General features: G+C 31.8%; 1 protein-coding gene across 13 annotated transcripts in view; it reads right to left on the bottom strand.

Annotated features, from left to right (window-relative positions):
• The window catches only part of CABCOCO1 (ciliary associated calcium binding coiled-coil 1), a 124,172-nt gene that overhangs the window by 95,265 nt on the left and 14,276 nt on the right, over positions 1–14,631 (bottom strand). For all 13 annotated transcript variants that reach the window (XR_004323952.1, XR_004323953.1, XR_004323947.1 and 10 more), the window contains exons 3-4: positions 13,683–13,852; positions 1,082–1,226 (exon numbers count right to left, since the gene is read on the bottom strand). Coding sequence is in view for 3 of the 13 variants with exons in the window: in XM_032491470.1 (XP_032347361.1) it covers positions 1,082–1,226; positions 13,683–13,852 (315 nt within the window). In the remaining 10 variants the exon portion in view is untranslated. The remainder of the gene's footprint in view (positions 1–1,081; positions 1,227–13,682; positions 13,853–14,631) is intronic.

Raw genomic sequence — 14,631 nt, 5'->3', positions numbered from 1 at the left:
CTTAATCTGACTGATACAAGACTATGGCTTTTAGTGAGAGACGCCCATTAGGAGATATGTCATTACATTAAGAAATCATATTATATTAAATGCTATTACATAAAAACATATTATATCATACCCCATTATTAATTCATGCCAGGAACCAGTGTATAAAACTTATCATATTAAATGCATTAATTTTTAAAAAACTTCCAGACTACAACCAGGATCCTTGCCAAGCAAATCACGAGCATGTCTAGAACATCATGCAGCACCATTTATTTTGGAATTTTAAAACTTAAAGTTGGAAAGCACTGCAGTATATAGTAATACAGGAACAAAGATATTTTGCAGAAGCTTTTAGTTAGGCAAAAGAGATTTTTTACCAACTCTTGTTTAAATATTTGCTAACTTTAAAAATATCACTTGAGAGAGATGCATGACTCTAGTGCAGACCTTGTGACAGATCATATAAAAAGACAAATTTCTTAGTTCACCAATGAGGAATCACTGTAATAAAAATACTTTCCCTCCATTCCCCATCATTTTCTAAGCAGAAAGATAGACTTAATGAGTTTAATTGGTCAATACTACAAAATATTTCAGGGTACATAATAAATTTGAGGAAGTATATACATAAATCTCTTCAATTTCTAATACAAATTTAAAACAAATGTTTAACTGGAAATATATATTACTCTTTAAAATGTAAAATTTTAATGTCAAGATCAACTACCTAAAGTATAAAGTCTATTGTAATTAAATCTGAATAATCTGAAGGAATGATTTTATTAATAGAAACAGTATTAATCAGAGATTCAGAGAAAAATTTCTTAGACAATTTATTATAAGTCTAGATGAAATTATACTCATCAAACACAAACCTTTTTTTAAGAATGCAAGGTTAGCCAAAATGTTCAATGTTCTGGTTTTTATTTATTGGATGGATGATTTGAATATTATCTAATTATTGGTTGGGCTAATTACTGCATATGTTCTTTAAATGTCTAACTTTATGAAAAATTGAATTAGTTTCTATTTAATAGACATTTTCTAGAAATATAAATTGAAAAATAAATGCTACTGAAAAAATCCATACCTGATTTTTAAGTAATCAACAATCGCATTAGCTTGTTTTACATCAAAGGTATTCCATTCCTCATATTTTTGTGAACGGGATGGCCCTATTTCAGCCATAACTTCCCCAAGCCATTTTATGCTGTCTTCTAATGACATGTGCAGTGCTGAAATAAAATCCAGAAGGATCTTAAGCATTATTTGGATAGAGGTTTTGGAAACAGAATAATCTAAGATGTCCTTAATGTGAAAAAATTTCCTTTTTCAGTATTTGTGAGGACAAAGGGTGAAACTATTGTTGTCTGTTTATGCTAATTAATAATTACATTTAATGTAAAATAGCAGCTGACACCCCCAGCAGTTATAAATTACCATAATGCTATACAATTGTCTGAAGAGTTTATGTTTCCATTTTAAGATGTCAAAAAAAATTTAATCTACCTAAAGATTACTTTAGAATGGAAAAGAAAGAAATATTTTATAATCTTAGATTAGAAATATAGATGGAAATGACACAAAGTTTGGTTGGATTTGCTGGTAAGGAAGTCCTACATGGTAGATTCAGCCACTGTAGACAGCAGAATTGAACTTCAGGCTGAAAATGTAAATGAACAAAGTCGACCAACACTTGGCTTCAGCTGATTGTTACCATGTGGGAATTTGGGCCTGAAGATTTTCAATAGATGCCAGAAATATGGATTTTTATGTAAAGCATCAAGACTTTTTTTTTTCTTTTCCAAGCTACAGACATAACTTATGTAAGCTGTTTCTCAAAGCTGTATGCCTGATGGTGGTGGCGAGAGCCAGATGACAGTGCAAAAAGAGTGACACTGACACCACTTTGCCACCATTATCAAAAATAAACAAGTCAATAATTGTGGTCTATTCTCTTGCAATTAAAAGCAAACAAACAACAAAGCAAAACTATCTTCTATGGCATTTGTCTAGATGAAAAAGAAGTAGATGAATGTCAAAAGCCTTAGACTTAACTTTTATACCGTGTATAATACAAATATTAACTTTCATCTTCTTTTCCTGTTTCATTATGCTCATTTTTACTTGCGGCAGGCAAATATTATTTACAACACACCCACACACACACACACACACACACACACACACACTGCTTGCTGTGTCCTGAGGATGAATCCAGGTAACTGGATTGTCCAGACTGTCCTTTTTTGCGGACAAGTGAGGGGTGTATGGACACAAGATCGAACAGCATGGAGGAGAGTCGAAAGGCTCTAGCAAAAAGGAGGTTGGACTGGTTGCTTGGGGGAGACAACCGTCAGCTGGGGGCTTAGATGAGGGCTTGGGAGAGAATTGTGCTGATCAATTTGAACCCCAACTTCCAATCTGAACCAAACTTGTCTCTCTTAGGAAACCATTAGTAAACTTTTCTTGCCTTGTTAATGGGGTGGATTTTTCAGGGAGGCAGAAGAAGAGAGTGCAGAGTAGCTATGAGAATATCGGCTGATTTTTGGACTCAGCTACTTCTGGGTTACACAGCTACTCTTTTTGGGATATATATGCTAGGTCCCTAAATTACTAATAAATTGACAGTATAGTAATTTAAACTTTTAGGAAGACATTATAAACATTAACTTGTAACTTGTTTAGTCTAAATTTCTTTTCTATGTGTAGGAATTAGAAAATGAGCATAAAATTATATAACAACTAAAATCTGGTTTAATGAATGTCAATTAGTCCAATTCTCATAGCCTCCTTCCAGATCCTGTTGAATGAATGTCAGATACACAACTTACTGCTGGATAACTAGGCTTTCCTATAATATTCAAAGTGGAGCTCAATTATTATTGAATATTTCTTTTTCCATGATAAACTTCTTTTGAAAATAGTGACAGTAATTTCAGAAATGAAAAATCTGTTGGATAAAAGCAATTCAGAAATGAATGGATTAAAATCTGAATCATTTTATTAATAAAATGATATTAACTAGAGATGCAGAGAAAAATTTAGATGATTATAATTCTAGATGTAATTTTACTAATCAAGCACAGAAACACATTTATATGACTATTTCCTTACGTTAAAATATAACTGACTCTTTAAGACTGTTTTTCTATGTCTAATGTCTTTCTATAGATAATGGATTTAAAAATTAGGGAAGTTATCATTTCACTTATCTAACTGAAATGTTTGCTCTTTCAAAAATCACATTTAGTGATGTGATTAAATATGAAAGATTAAACCAATTAAATAGTAAAGGCTGTAGAAGTAAAATTTATCCTTGAAAATTCAGGGTAATGAAAGAACACACCAGACTTATAATTAATTGGAAGACTTAGATTGGTACCTCATAACTGCCATTTACTAGCTAGGTGACCTGAGTTCCATTTTCTTTATCTATAAAGGAAAATAATACCAACTTTCAAAATAATAGTGCTGCTGTTAAGATCAAATAAGAAATGCATGGGAAGTTTACTCTTGGTAAAGTGAAAAGATACATAAACATTACATGTGTATAGTGCTTTCCAGAATTCGGCCCAAAGCCAGGCACATTGGATGCAGAAGTCAGGAGGATGGGCTCTCCCTCACTGGGGTTCAGATTTAACTGCTCTAAATCTCATTTATTTTTCTCATTTTTAAAATGAGGAGAATAATAGAACTACCTCATAAAGTTGTGCAGGAATAAACTGACACAGTGTTTGGAGAGCAAATGGCACTGTGAGTGATACAAGTTAATTCTATATAAATGTTACTTATTGTTATTGTTATTATTATTATCATTCCTAATTGCAGGGAAACAATTCAGCTTCACAGAAATAAAAAGTACTCTACAGTTATTTACAAACATTCATGTTATATAGAGGAGAACTGACCTAGGCTCATCGACCCAGGAGGTCAAATACCCAGTCTATCTAATACTCTACACCTTGTCCTTGGTCAGGACCTGGAAAAACTAGACCTAAAAATGTATAGTTAAGATAACTGTACAAATCCTATGATCCATAATTGTTTAGTTTGAGCTATTTTGACTTTAAGTGGGTTGGTTGCAGAATATCTTGTAGATAATGCAGCACAATCTGAGACAAGGAACAGATCAGACACTGAATCAGTATAAAATGCAGTTCCCACACTCGAATTTTATTAGTAATGGTTGACCACACTGCAGCTCACAGCACACACTAAGCTCTTCAATGTTTTTTCTATGAAGATGTGGCCCAGTGGGCGTGCTCACGCATGCTCAGGACTCCATCACCTCTCAGTTTAAGTCTAAACATACTTTACCTCCTTCCCTGGCACACTTGGCTAAAATTACATTCTTTCCTGATGATAACTATAACCTTGTTAGGTTGAAACGTCTGAGGGGATTTTTTTTTTTTCCTTTCTGCCAGAAGGAAAAACTAGATCCCTTGCTTTTTTCCAGTTAGGTTTTCCATATGTACTTCTACTTTCTTACAGTTTATGAGTATTTGGATAGATCCTGCTCAAGTTTTAAAAATTCATTTTTGAACTGCTATCAGCAATATAAAGTTTCATGTACGAAATACTTTTCAGTCAGTTATAAGTTACTGAAAAGTTTTAATGAAAATCTCGTCAAATTTGGAATGTGAGATTCATGAATTTTTTTTTTTTTTACTTTCCTTTATTCTGTTTCTAGTTTGTGAATACTCAGCTCAGAGGTTGTAAAGCTTAAGACTGTTCATGTCATATATTTCTTTTTACAATTTAATTCTTGCACAGGTGATATGTGCCCATTTGCTACACCCTTCACATGGAAAATTCTGATTATTATTTTTTTCTGTATTCTTCCAGAATTTCTTTGTATACATTAACAAATATATATATATATATAAATTCTCATTTTTGTGTCTTTTATAAACAAAAGCATATAATTCTGCACCTTGCTTTACTCAGTAATAATATACAGTTTCCCATATGATACCTAGAAAGCATCCTCATTCTCTTCTCTTTTTTACAGCTGCATAATATTCCACTTTAGGGAAAGGCAAATCCCTACTGATCAACTTTACATTTCAGAGTAGTTTTAAATGTACAGAAAAGTAGCAAGAATGTCACAGAGAGTTCCCATATACCTCATGCAGTTTCCCCACTGTTAACATTGCTGTGGTGCATGTGGCACAACTAATGAGCAAATATTGATGTTACTATTATTTAAGTCCACACTTTGGATTTCTTTAGTTTTTATTCAAGTCTTTTTTCTGTCCCAGGATTCTCTCCAGGACACATTACATTTAGTTGTCCTGCCTCCTCAGACTGCACAGTTTCTCAGACTTTCCTAGTTTTTGATGACTTTGAAAGTTTTGAGAAGCACTAATCAGATATTTTGCAGTATACCCTTTAGTTTGGGTTTATCTGATATTTTTGTCATGATTAGACAGGGGTTAAGGGTTTTGGAGAGGAAGACTATGGTGCCATTCTTATCACATTATAAAAAGGGTATTGCTATTTAATGTGGCTCAGCACTCACCTGGCTGAGGTTGTATCTGTCAGATTTCTCTATGATAAAGTTACTGTTTTCCCCTTTGGAAGGGGTCATTGTGTTGCTCACACTTAGCAGTGGGGAATGGTGTTCAACTTCATGAGGGTGAAGTATCTACATAAATTATTGGAAACACTACATGGGAGATTTGTTTATCTTAATCCAGTTAATTAGATATTCAATCATTAATTTTTATTGGTATGGACTAAAAGGATGTTAATTTTATACTTTAGATTATTATAATTCAATACGATGTTATTTTGTTCAAATTGTTGTATCTTCGGGCATTGGGAGCTTTTTCAGTTGGTTTCTCTATTCCTTTGACATACCCCTGTAATTTTGATTTTTGAGCACTTACTTTGGCCACTACAAGAGGCCCTAAGCTAATCTTCTGTGTTCCCTGCTCCAGGTCTAAATTCAGCCATTTTTCTAATGAGTCCTAGTTCCTTTCAGTGGAGAATGAAATTGTAAAACAAGAACTGGGTCCTGGGTGGTACGTTCATTGCTAATGGAAGTCATTGCTTTTTGGCCCTCTTTCTGGACAGAGCTTGAAGTATGTGTGTATGTCTTTAAACTTAACTATACAACTACACATCTGCATTTCTATTAAGTTAATCAAGAGTTCACACTTATGTTTTCAGTTCATGTTTCTAATCTTTCGCTTTTTTAAACATTACTGCAACTAATGACTTTACATCTATGTCAGATTACACGTATGAAAGTGGATATATAGGATAAATTTCCAAAAGTGGAATTGCTGGGTAAAAGACATAATACATTTGTAGATTTAATAGATAGCTGCTAACCTACATTCCACAAGGGGTTTTTTAAATGTATGCTTCCATTAGCAATATAAAAGAGTCCCTGTTTTCTTACAGCTTTGACAGCTAAGAATGCTACCAACACTTTACAGTTTTGTCAAACTAATATATAACAAATGACATTTCTGTATAGCTTTGATTTACATTTTCCTTATTATCTTTAAGGCTGAAGTTTTCATTTTTTAAAGAATCATTTGTATTTATTTAGTCATATCCTTGGCACACTCTTCCATTATATTATTGATCTTTTTCTTCTTGCTTCTGCATGCTCTTTTTATATTACAGAATTTAATTGTTTGCTGAGATGCAATGATTTTCCCAGTTTCTTATTCTTATTTTGATTTTTTCTTTTGGTATTTTTTCATTGAAGACTTTTGACTTTTATAAATCAAATGTAACCATCTTTGTCTTTATGGCTTCAGAATTTTGAGGCATAATTATAAAGGTCTTGCCCATCCATAGTTGCCAATAAATTAAAGCATGTTTTTCTCTAACATTTTTACAGCTCCACTTATTTTACATTTAAGTTTTTTTTATCTGTTTGGAATGTATTCTGGTTTATGGACAGAGACAGGTTTGAATGCAATTTCATTTTATTTTTTTCTTGATGGATATTTAGTTGCCTCGATATTATTTATTGGATAATACATCTTTTCACCACAGACTTGAAATGGGTTTTACCAAATACTTAATTCCAGTGCTTGGGTCGACTGCTAAACTTTCTGTTCTGATCCTCTTGTCTGTCTGTGTAGTGTTTGACCACTGTGTTCAAGTATCTGAGATGTTATAACACTACCACCGGTACTACCGCTAATAAGATATACTAATATATAGCTTATTATACTTTTTAAAGACAGTTTTTCTGGCCATTTATATTTATTGATTTTCCATATTTTTGTTAGAATCACCTTGCCTACTAACCTGCCCTTAAGCAAAAACATTAACAAAAAACTTTGGTATTTTTATTGGAATATTAATATTATAAATTAACTTGATGAGATTTAGCATCTTTATAATGTTGAGTCTTACAAAAAATGTTGCAAGTTTTTCCCAAATGTTGAAAATTTCCCTGCATGACCTTTAAAAATGCTTTGAAGTCTTCCTCATATGGGGCTTGAACACTGCTTTTTATAAAGTTTATTTCTACATAGTTTCCCTTTACTGTTAGAGTATATATTTTTTCTTTCATTAAATCTTTTATTTTCATTTTTATACATAAATATTTTAAAACTTTATTATTGTGATGATAATTTTTCCTTTTGGTGTACAGTTCCATGAACTTGAACATTTGGACAGATCATGTAACCACCACTACAATCATGATGGAAACAGAACAGTTACATCACTTCAAAAAACTCCCTTATGCCACCCTTTTAAGTCTTCTCCCCACCAACCTTTAATTTGTTCCCTACCACTACAGTTGTGACTTTTTTAGAAATTCTGATAAGAAGAATCAAACAGTACACAATATTTTGGGAGTGACTTCTTTAACTCAGTATGATGCTATTGACATTCATCCAAATTGCCATATCATGGTTCCTTCACTTTAACTGCTGAGTAGTGTTACATGGTATGTTCACTGTGTACCATAGTTTGTTTACCTGTTCACCTATTGATGGACATTTTGATATGTTTTCTGTTTGGGGCATTTATGAATAGAGCTGCTACACAACATTCATGTACAGGTTCTTGTGTGAACATATGTTTGTCCTTAGAGTAATACCTAGGAGTGGGATTGATGGGATATAATTTTATAAGAAACTGTCAAATATTGTTCAGAGTAGCTGTGCCATTTTGCATTTCCATAAGCAAACTATAAGAGTTCTAGTTGTTCTGTATCCTTGTCAGCACTTGGTATGTGAGTATTTTTAATTCAGCCACTGTAATAGATGTACTGTGATATCACAGTGGCTTTATTTTAGATTTCCCTAATGACTAACAATGTTTAAAATTGAGTTTATTTCCTATTCTTATATCTTCTTTGATGAAGTTCAAATCCTTTGCCCTTTTCTTTTAAAAAGATAAACTTTATTTTGGAATAGATTTATATTTATAGAAAAATTACAAAAACAGTATTGAGAATTCTTGCATACCCCACTCACAGTTTCTCTTACTTTTAACATCTTACATGATCATGATACATTTATTAAAACTAATAAACCAATTTTGTACATTATAATTAACTAAGGCCCATATTTTATTGTATTTCCTTAATTTTTACTCAATATCCTTTATCTGTTTCAAGATCCCATCCAGGATACTACATTACATTTGGTAATCATGTCTCCTGAGATTCCCGTAGATTGATAGTTTCTCTGACTTTTGCTTTTGATAACCTTGTCAATTTGAAGAGTACTGGTCAAATATTTTGTATAATGTTCCTTAATTTGAGTTTGTCTGATGCTTAAACAGAAGTTATGGGTTTTGATAGCTTTGTCTGTTTTTAATAGGATTGTTTGTTTTTTTATTGTTGAGTTTTGACAGTTCATATATTACAGATACAAGTCCTTTTTTGAATAAGTGATTGGCAAATATATTTTTCCCTGTCTGTAGCTTGTCTTTTCATTCTTTTAACAGTGACTTTCACAAAACAAAAGCTTTAAAATTTGACGAAGTCCAACTTAATTTTTTCTTTTATGGGCCATATTTTGGGATTCATGTCTGAGAACTTTCTGATAACCCCAGGTCACGAAGATTCTCTTATGTTTCCTTCTAAAAGATATATAGTTTTACATTGTAAATTTATGTGTGATCCAATTAGAGTTGACTGTATCAAGTGAAAAGTTTAGGTTGAAGTGTGTTTGTTTTTCAGTATAGGTGAGCAGTTTTTCCAGCATTTACTGAAAAGGCTATCCTGTTCCATTGAATTGCTTTTGCATATTTACTAAAAAAAAATCAGATGATCATCTTTGTGTGAGTTTATTTCTGAAATTCTGTCTTCTGTTCCATTGATTTGTGTGTTTTTCCCTTCACTAATTCTTCATTGACTTTATAACTGTAATTTTCTGAGTCTTAAAATTGATTGGTAACATTTATGCAGCTTTACTCTTATTTTTCAAAAAAAATTTTTTTTAAGTTAATTTTAGGTCTTTAGTCTTTCCATCTAAATTTTAAAATCAACAGGTATGTCTAGAAAAAGTCCTGCTGGGATTTAGATCGATACTGCATAAAATCTACAGATGAATTTGGGAAGACATCTTTACCAAGTGGAGACTTCTAATTTAAGAACACAGTATGTTTTTTCATTAGTTTAGGTTTTATTTCTTTTACCATCATTTTGTACTTTTTAGTACACAGACTGTGTATGATTTGTTAGATTTATACTTAAGTACTTCTTTTATTTTTTGAATTATTGTAAATGATATTATTTGTTAAAATTTTGGTATCCAATGTACATTACTAGTATATTGAAATACAACTGACTTTTGTGTTTTGATGTTCCTGCAATCTTGCTAAACTCATTAGTTCTAGGAATTATTTTTAATTTTGTGTAATTTTTTATATAGAGCATCATTTCATCTGAGAACAGGGGCTATTTTATTCCCTCCTTTCCAATCCACATGTGTTTTATTTCCTTTTCTCACCATATTGCACTTATTGCTAAGACTCCCAACCTTATGTCGAATAAGAGTGGTGGTGAGAGTAGACATTCTTACCTTGACCCTGATATTATGGGAAAAGAATTTGGTCTTTCACCACTGAGTGTGATGGTAGCTTTTTTGTATGTGTCTTTTATGAAGTTGACAGATAACACTTTGTAATTTTCTGACTTTAAACATACAATGAATAGATGTTCTTTTTAGTTAAACACTGTTTCTGAATCTATTTATATTATTTTTTCCCCTTATTTTGACTATTATCATTGATCAGATTTTCAATATTGAACCAGCAACGAATTTTTGGGATAAACCACAACTGGTCATGTATATTATTCTTTTTATAAATAGCTTGATTCATTTTGATCACATTTTGCTGAGAATATTTTTATGTTCATTAAGGATATTGCTCTGTAATTGCCTCTCCTTCTTCTATCTCTACTCCCCCACCTTTCCTCTACTCCTTTTTCTTCTCCTTCTCTTTCTCCTCCCCCTCTTGCCACATCCACCTTCTTCTCTTTCTCTTTGTCAGGTTTTGGTATGAACATAATTGTAGCCTCATAAAATTAGTTATGAAGAGTTCTTTCCTCTACTATTTCTGAAAGAGGTTATATAAAATTGGTGGTATTTCTTCATTAAACGTTTAGTAGAATTTTCCAGTGAAAACATCTGGACCTGAAGATTTTTTTTCCATAAGCTTTTAGCAACAAATTCAATTTCTTAAATAGTTATGGAACTATCAGGTTATCTGTTTTATCTTGGGTGAGTTTTGTTAGTTTGTGGTTTTTTAGAACTGGTCATTTCCTTTTTGTTTTCTAATTTACATATATAGCATTCTCTTAATATCTTGTTAACGTTTGCAGGATATTTAGTGATGTCCCTTTTTTATACCTGATAATGATAATCTGTGCCTTCTATCTTCTTTTTTTCTTACTTAGTTTTGCTTTATGTTTATCAGTTTTATTATCTTTTCAAAGATCCAGATTTGGTTTCATTGATTTTCTCTATTTGTTTTCCATTTTCAATTTCATTGATCGTTTTTTAATTTATTCTTTTTTTTTTCTGCTTGATCCATGTTTTCTGGCTTCCTAAAGTTTAAGCTTAGATTATTCATTTTCAACATTATTCTTTTTTAATACAAGCATTTATTTATAGAAACTTCCCTCATCATCAGTTCAGCTGTACCACACAAATTTTCGTGTTTTTTATTTTTATTTTCACTTACTTAAAATTTTTTTCTAATAGCTGTTGTGACTTTCTCTTTGACTCATGAACGATTAAGAATTGTGCTGTTCAATATCCAAGTGTTTGGAAATCTTCCTGGTATATTTCTATTATTAATTTCTTATTTAATTCTATTATGGTTAGGGAACATATCTGTATGATTACAATTACTTTAAACTTAAAATTGTTGCATAATCCAGGATATAGTCCATCTTGGTGAATGTGCCATACACACTTGAAAAGAATGACTATCCTATTGTTTTGGATGTAGTGTTCTGCAAATGTCAATTAGATCCAGCTAGCTGATGTTTTTCTTTAGGTTTATCCGATTTGTGGCCTAGTTAGCCTCTTAAATTTATACTCTTATGTCTTTTGCTAAATTTAGTAAGTTTTCATCCATTGTTTCTTCTAACATTTGTCTAGCACTGTATTTTTTCTCCTGTCATTTTGAGACTCTGATGCTATGTGTATCAGAACTTCTGTTGTCCCACAGGTCCCTGAGATTTGGTTCATTCGTTTGCCAGTCTTCTCTTCTCTGTATTGTACAGATTGGATAATTTCTTTTGCTCTGTCTTCAAGTTCACTGATTTTTCCTTTGTCTCCATTCTGCTACTGATTCCATCTAGTAAAATTTTAATTTTGGTCACTGTATAATTTGGTTCTAAAATTTTAATGTTTCTTTTTTATACCTTCTGTTTCTTTCATGATTCTTTACATGTTAATAATATTCACAGCTGTTCATTTAAGCTCTTTTATAATAGCTGTTTTGAAGTTTTTGCCACATAATCTCAATATCCATTTCTTCTTATTGTTGGCATCTCTTTCTTATTATTCTCTATGCAAGTTGAGATTTACATGGTTCTTTATTTGCCCCAAATTCTGGCAATAGTGTTGCAATAGTGTTGAAAGGAATATCTTTAGAGACATGCAGTACTCAAAGATTCTACAAATATTTGTGTCATGTGGGAAAAAAAATAGCCCAAGTCTTAGATTTACTAAGAATTCTTTTTTGGAAGGTTGTAGTCTGAAACAGTGTTATATCATTTATCAGGTCTCTTAATAAAACATGCATCTTTAACTGTAGTATTGGAAAAGACTGAATTCTCAACACTAACTACCTGAGGCTTCACTTTTAGTTTTAGTTTTAAAACCATGTTTCTCCTGTGCAGGATAATTTAAAATCAGTTAATATTACACAACTTCTTAAATTATCAAGTATAATTATTTTTTTCTTCTATTGGTACAGTTATTTATGTTTATTATGGCACCACATAAGTTAAAGCGAAGATGAAATTCTCCCATTTGCAGAGAAGGAAAACAATTATTTCTTTTCCTGACTTACAAGAATACCAATTCTTCCCTTGTTAAGGGTGGTGAGGAGAAGGAAGAATGCATAGGGCATGAGTGGCTTCTCTGTTAATTTTGCTAACTCACTTTCTATTTCCCCTGCATCTGTGTAGTTAGAAATTTATATGGAACAGAACAGTCTTTGTGTAAGTACAAGCCATCCACAAATTTTGCTAGGATGATGGTGACAATTTTTTAGGGGTGGCAAGGTCTTCTACCTGCCCACATTTTTAAAGAAAGAAACTAAAAGTAAGAAAACAGCCAAAAAGAAAAGTAGAAGAAAAAGGGAAATGAAGGGAATGAAGAAAGGAACCAAATAAGCTGTTTCCCACAGAAAAAACCATGTCTTTCTATTGAGACACAAACACCTTTACATTTACTGTGTTCTGAGATTCAGGTTCTAGTTCTGCCATTTCCCAGCTAGCTAAGCAACCTTGTTCTCTGGACTGTTTGCTCAACTCTGAGATAGTGGTTATGATACATGCCCTGCAGGAGTTGCTCTGAGTTCCATAATATATGTTAAAGATTAGAACCAAACATACTGCCTAGCACAGAGTTGGCAACAAATAAATGATAGATTTCTTTCTTTTCCTCCTTTCAAGAAGTAATTCTGTTTATTTTCAAGCAAAAGTCATCACATTTGAAATATCTCCAAGGAGAAATTTCCAAATTTCCTGTAGCAACTAATTTCAATGTTATATAGAAAAAAAAAGTCACAAAATCTAAGTGGATGTGAGTAATGTCCATTTCATGGGGTTTTGATATTGACCAAAGTACTTCCTATTAACAGTAATTCTAAGATATCCCAGTAATACTTCCAGGTAAGTTGAGATGAAAACAGTTAAAACAACGAAAAGATATTGAGATAAATCTGAACTGTTTGACATTCTGGGGATGGATGGCACTGATAAGATTTAGAATTGAAATTAACATATCTTTGGCAAATTAATTATTCAGAGAACTTCAGCCTTGTTAAGTATTATTTGAAGTTTTATAACTTTATGAAGATATGAACTATTCTTTTGCTATACTCAGGAAAAAACCCTATAATTTTCCAAACTACCCGTAATTTTCATTGAAGGAATTGGGAATTTTTGCTTAAGAGCATTAATTTAGACAGGGGACTAAATTTTCTTTTCTTAAAAAAAGAAAAAATAATGTACTTACTTCTAAGATTATGAAGTAACATATTTAGTAAAGTCATAAATTTTGAATGCTGAATAATGGAAAAGTCCATTCCTCTAGCCCACAAAAATCCAGATACATAATAATCTAGTAGACTGGCTTCCTTTAAACAGGTTTGAAGATTTTTGAAACTCAAAAACTTTTGCAGTTTCCTGTAACAAAAAGAAAAATCTAGACATTAAAATTGATTAAATATTGAATAGTTCCTTTTCTGTTTTGAAAACATATTTTTATTGAATAAAAACTCCATAATGCTCATAATCTAAAAATATTCAGAGTTGTATCAAAACTCTAAGTCCAAAATGACATTCAAAAGAGACAGAGCGTGCAAACTGTTTATGGTCTTCCCTCCACTTCTCTCTTCTTCTAAATCTCTTTCTCCTCCCCTCTCTCTTTCTTATCCCATCTTTGAAATATAGTCACTTTACTTATATTTTTTCTCTCAAATTCAATGTCTCTTTCCATTTAAACAATCAAGTTTCTTTTATTTCTCACAGTGGTCTGGAACTTGATTGTTAAATATTTATTCTGTTTCCTTTTTTAAAGAATTCCAGTTATGGGTATTTTACTCATTTTTTTCTATAGCTGTAATTTTATCTTTAACATTCAAAAAATTTTTTTTTTCAAATCAATTTCCTTTTCATTTTATATGGTTTTCTCATTACTGTCTTCTATGACCCTTGTGTTTTCAACAGCGGTAATTCTCCTATGGGCTGCTTGTAAATTTCACCTCTGCAAGATCTTTCCTTAGCTACTTTTAAAAAAAAGTTTCATCACCTTTTGTTTCTTCTTATCTCAGCCTTGAATTTTTCCCTCTCTCTTCTGTGCTCTTGTGATTGCTCCATAGTATTCTTAATTCACGATAAATATTTGACTGTATTTTTTTTGTCTGTTCATGGCCATATTTTTCTGGTCTATTTTCTTTGCCTGT

The sequence above is a fragment of the Camelus ferus genome, chromosome 11 (assembly GCF_009834535.1).
Source record: "Camelus ferus isolate YT-003-E chromosome 11, BCGSAC_Cfer_1.0, whole genome shotgun sequence".
In the NCBI taxonomy this organism is placed as follows: Eukaryota; Metazoa; Chordata; class Mammalia; order Artiodactyla; family Camelidae; genus Camelus; species Camelus ferus.
The sequence above is the reverse complement of the archived record's forward strand: the minus strand, read 5'-3'. Positions and strand labels throughout refer to the sequence as shown.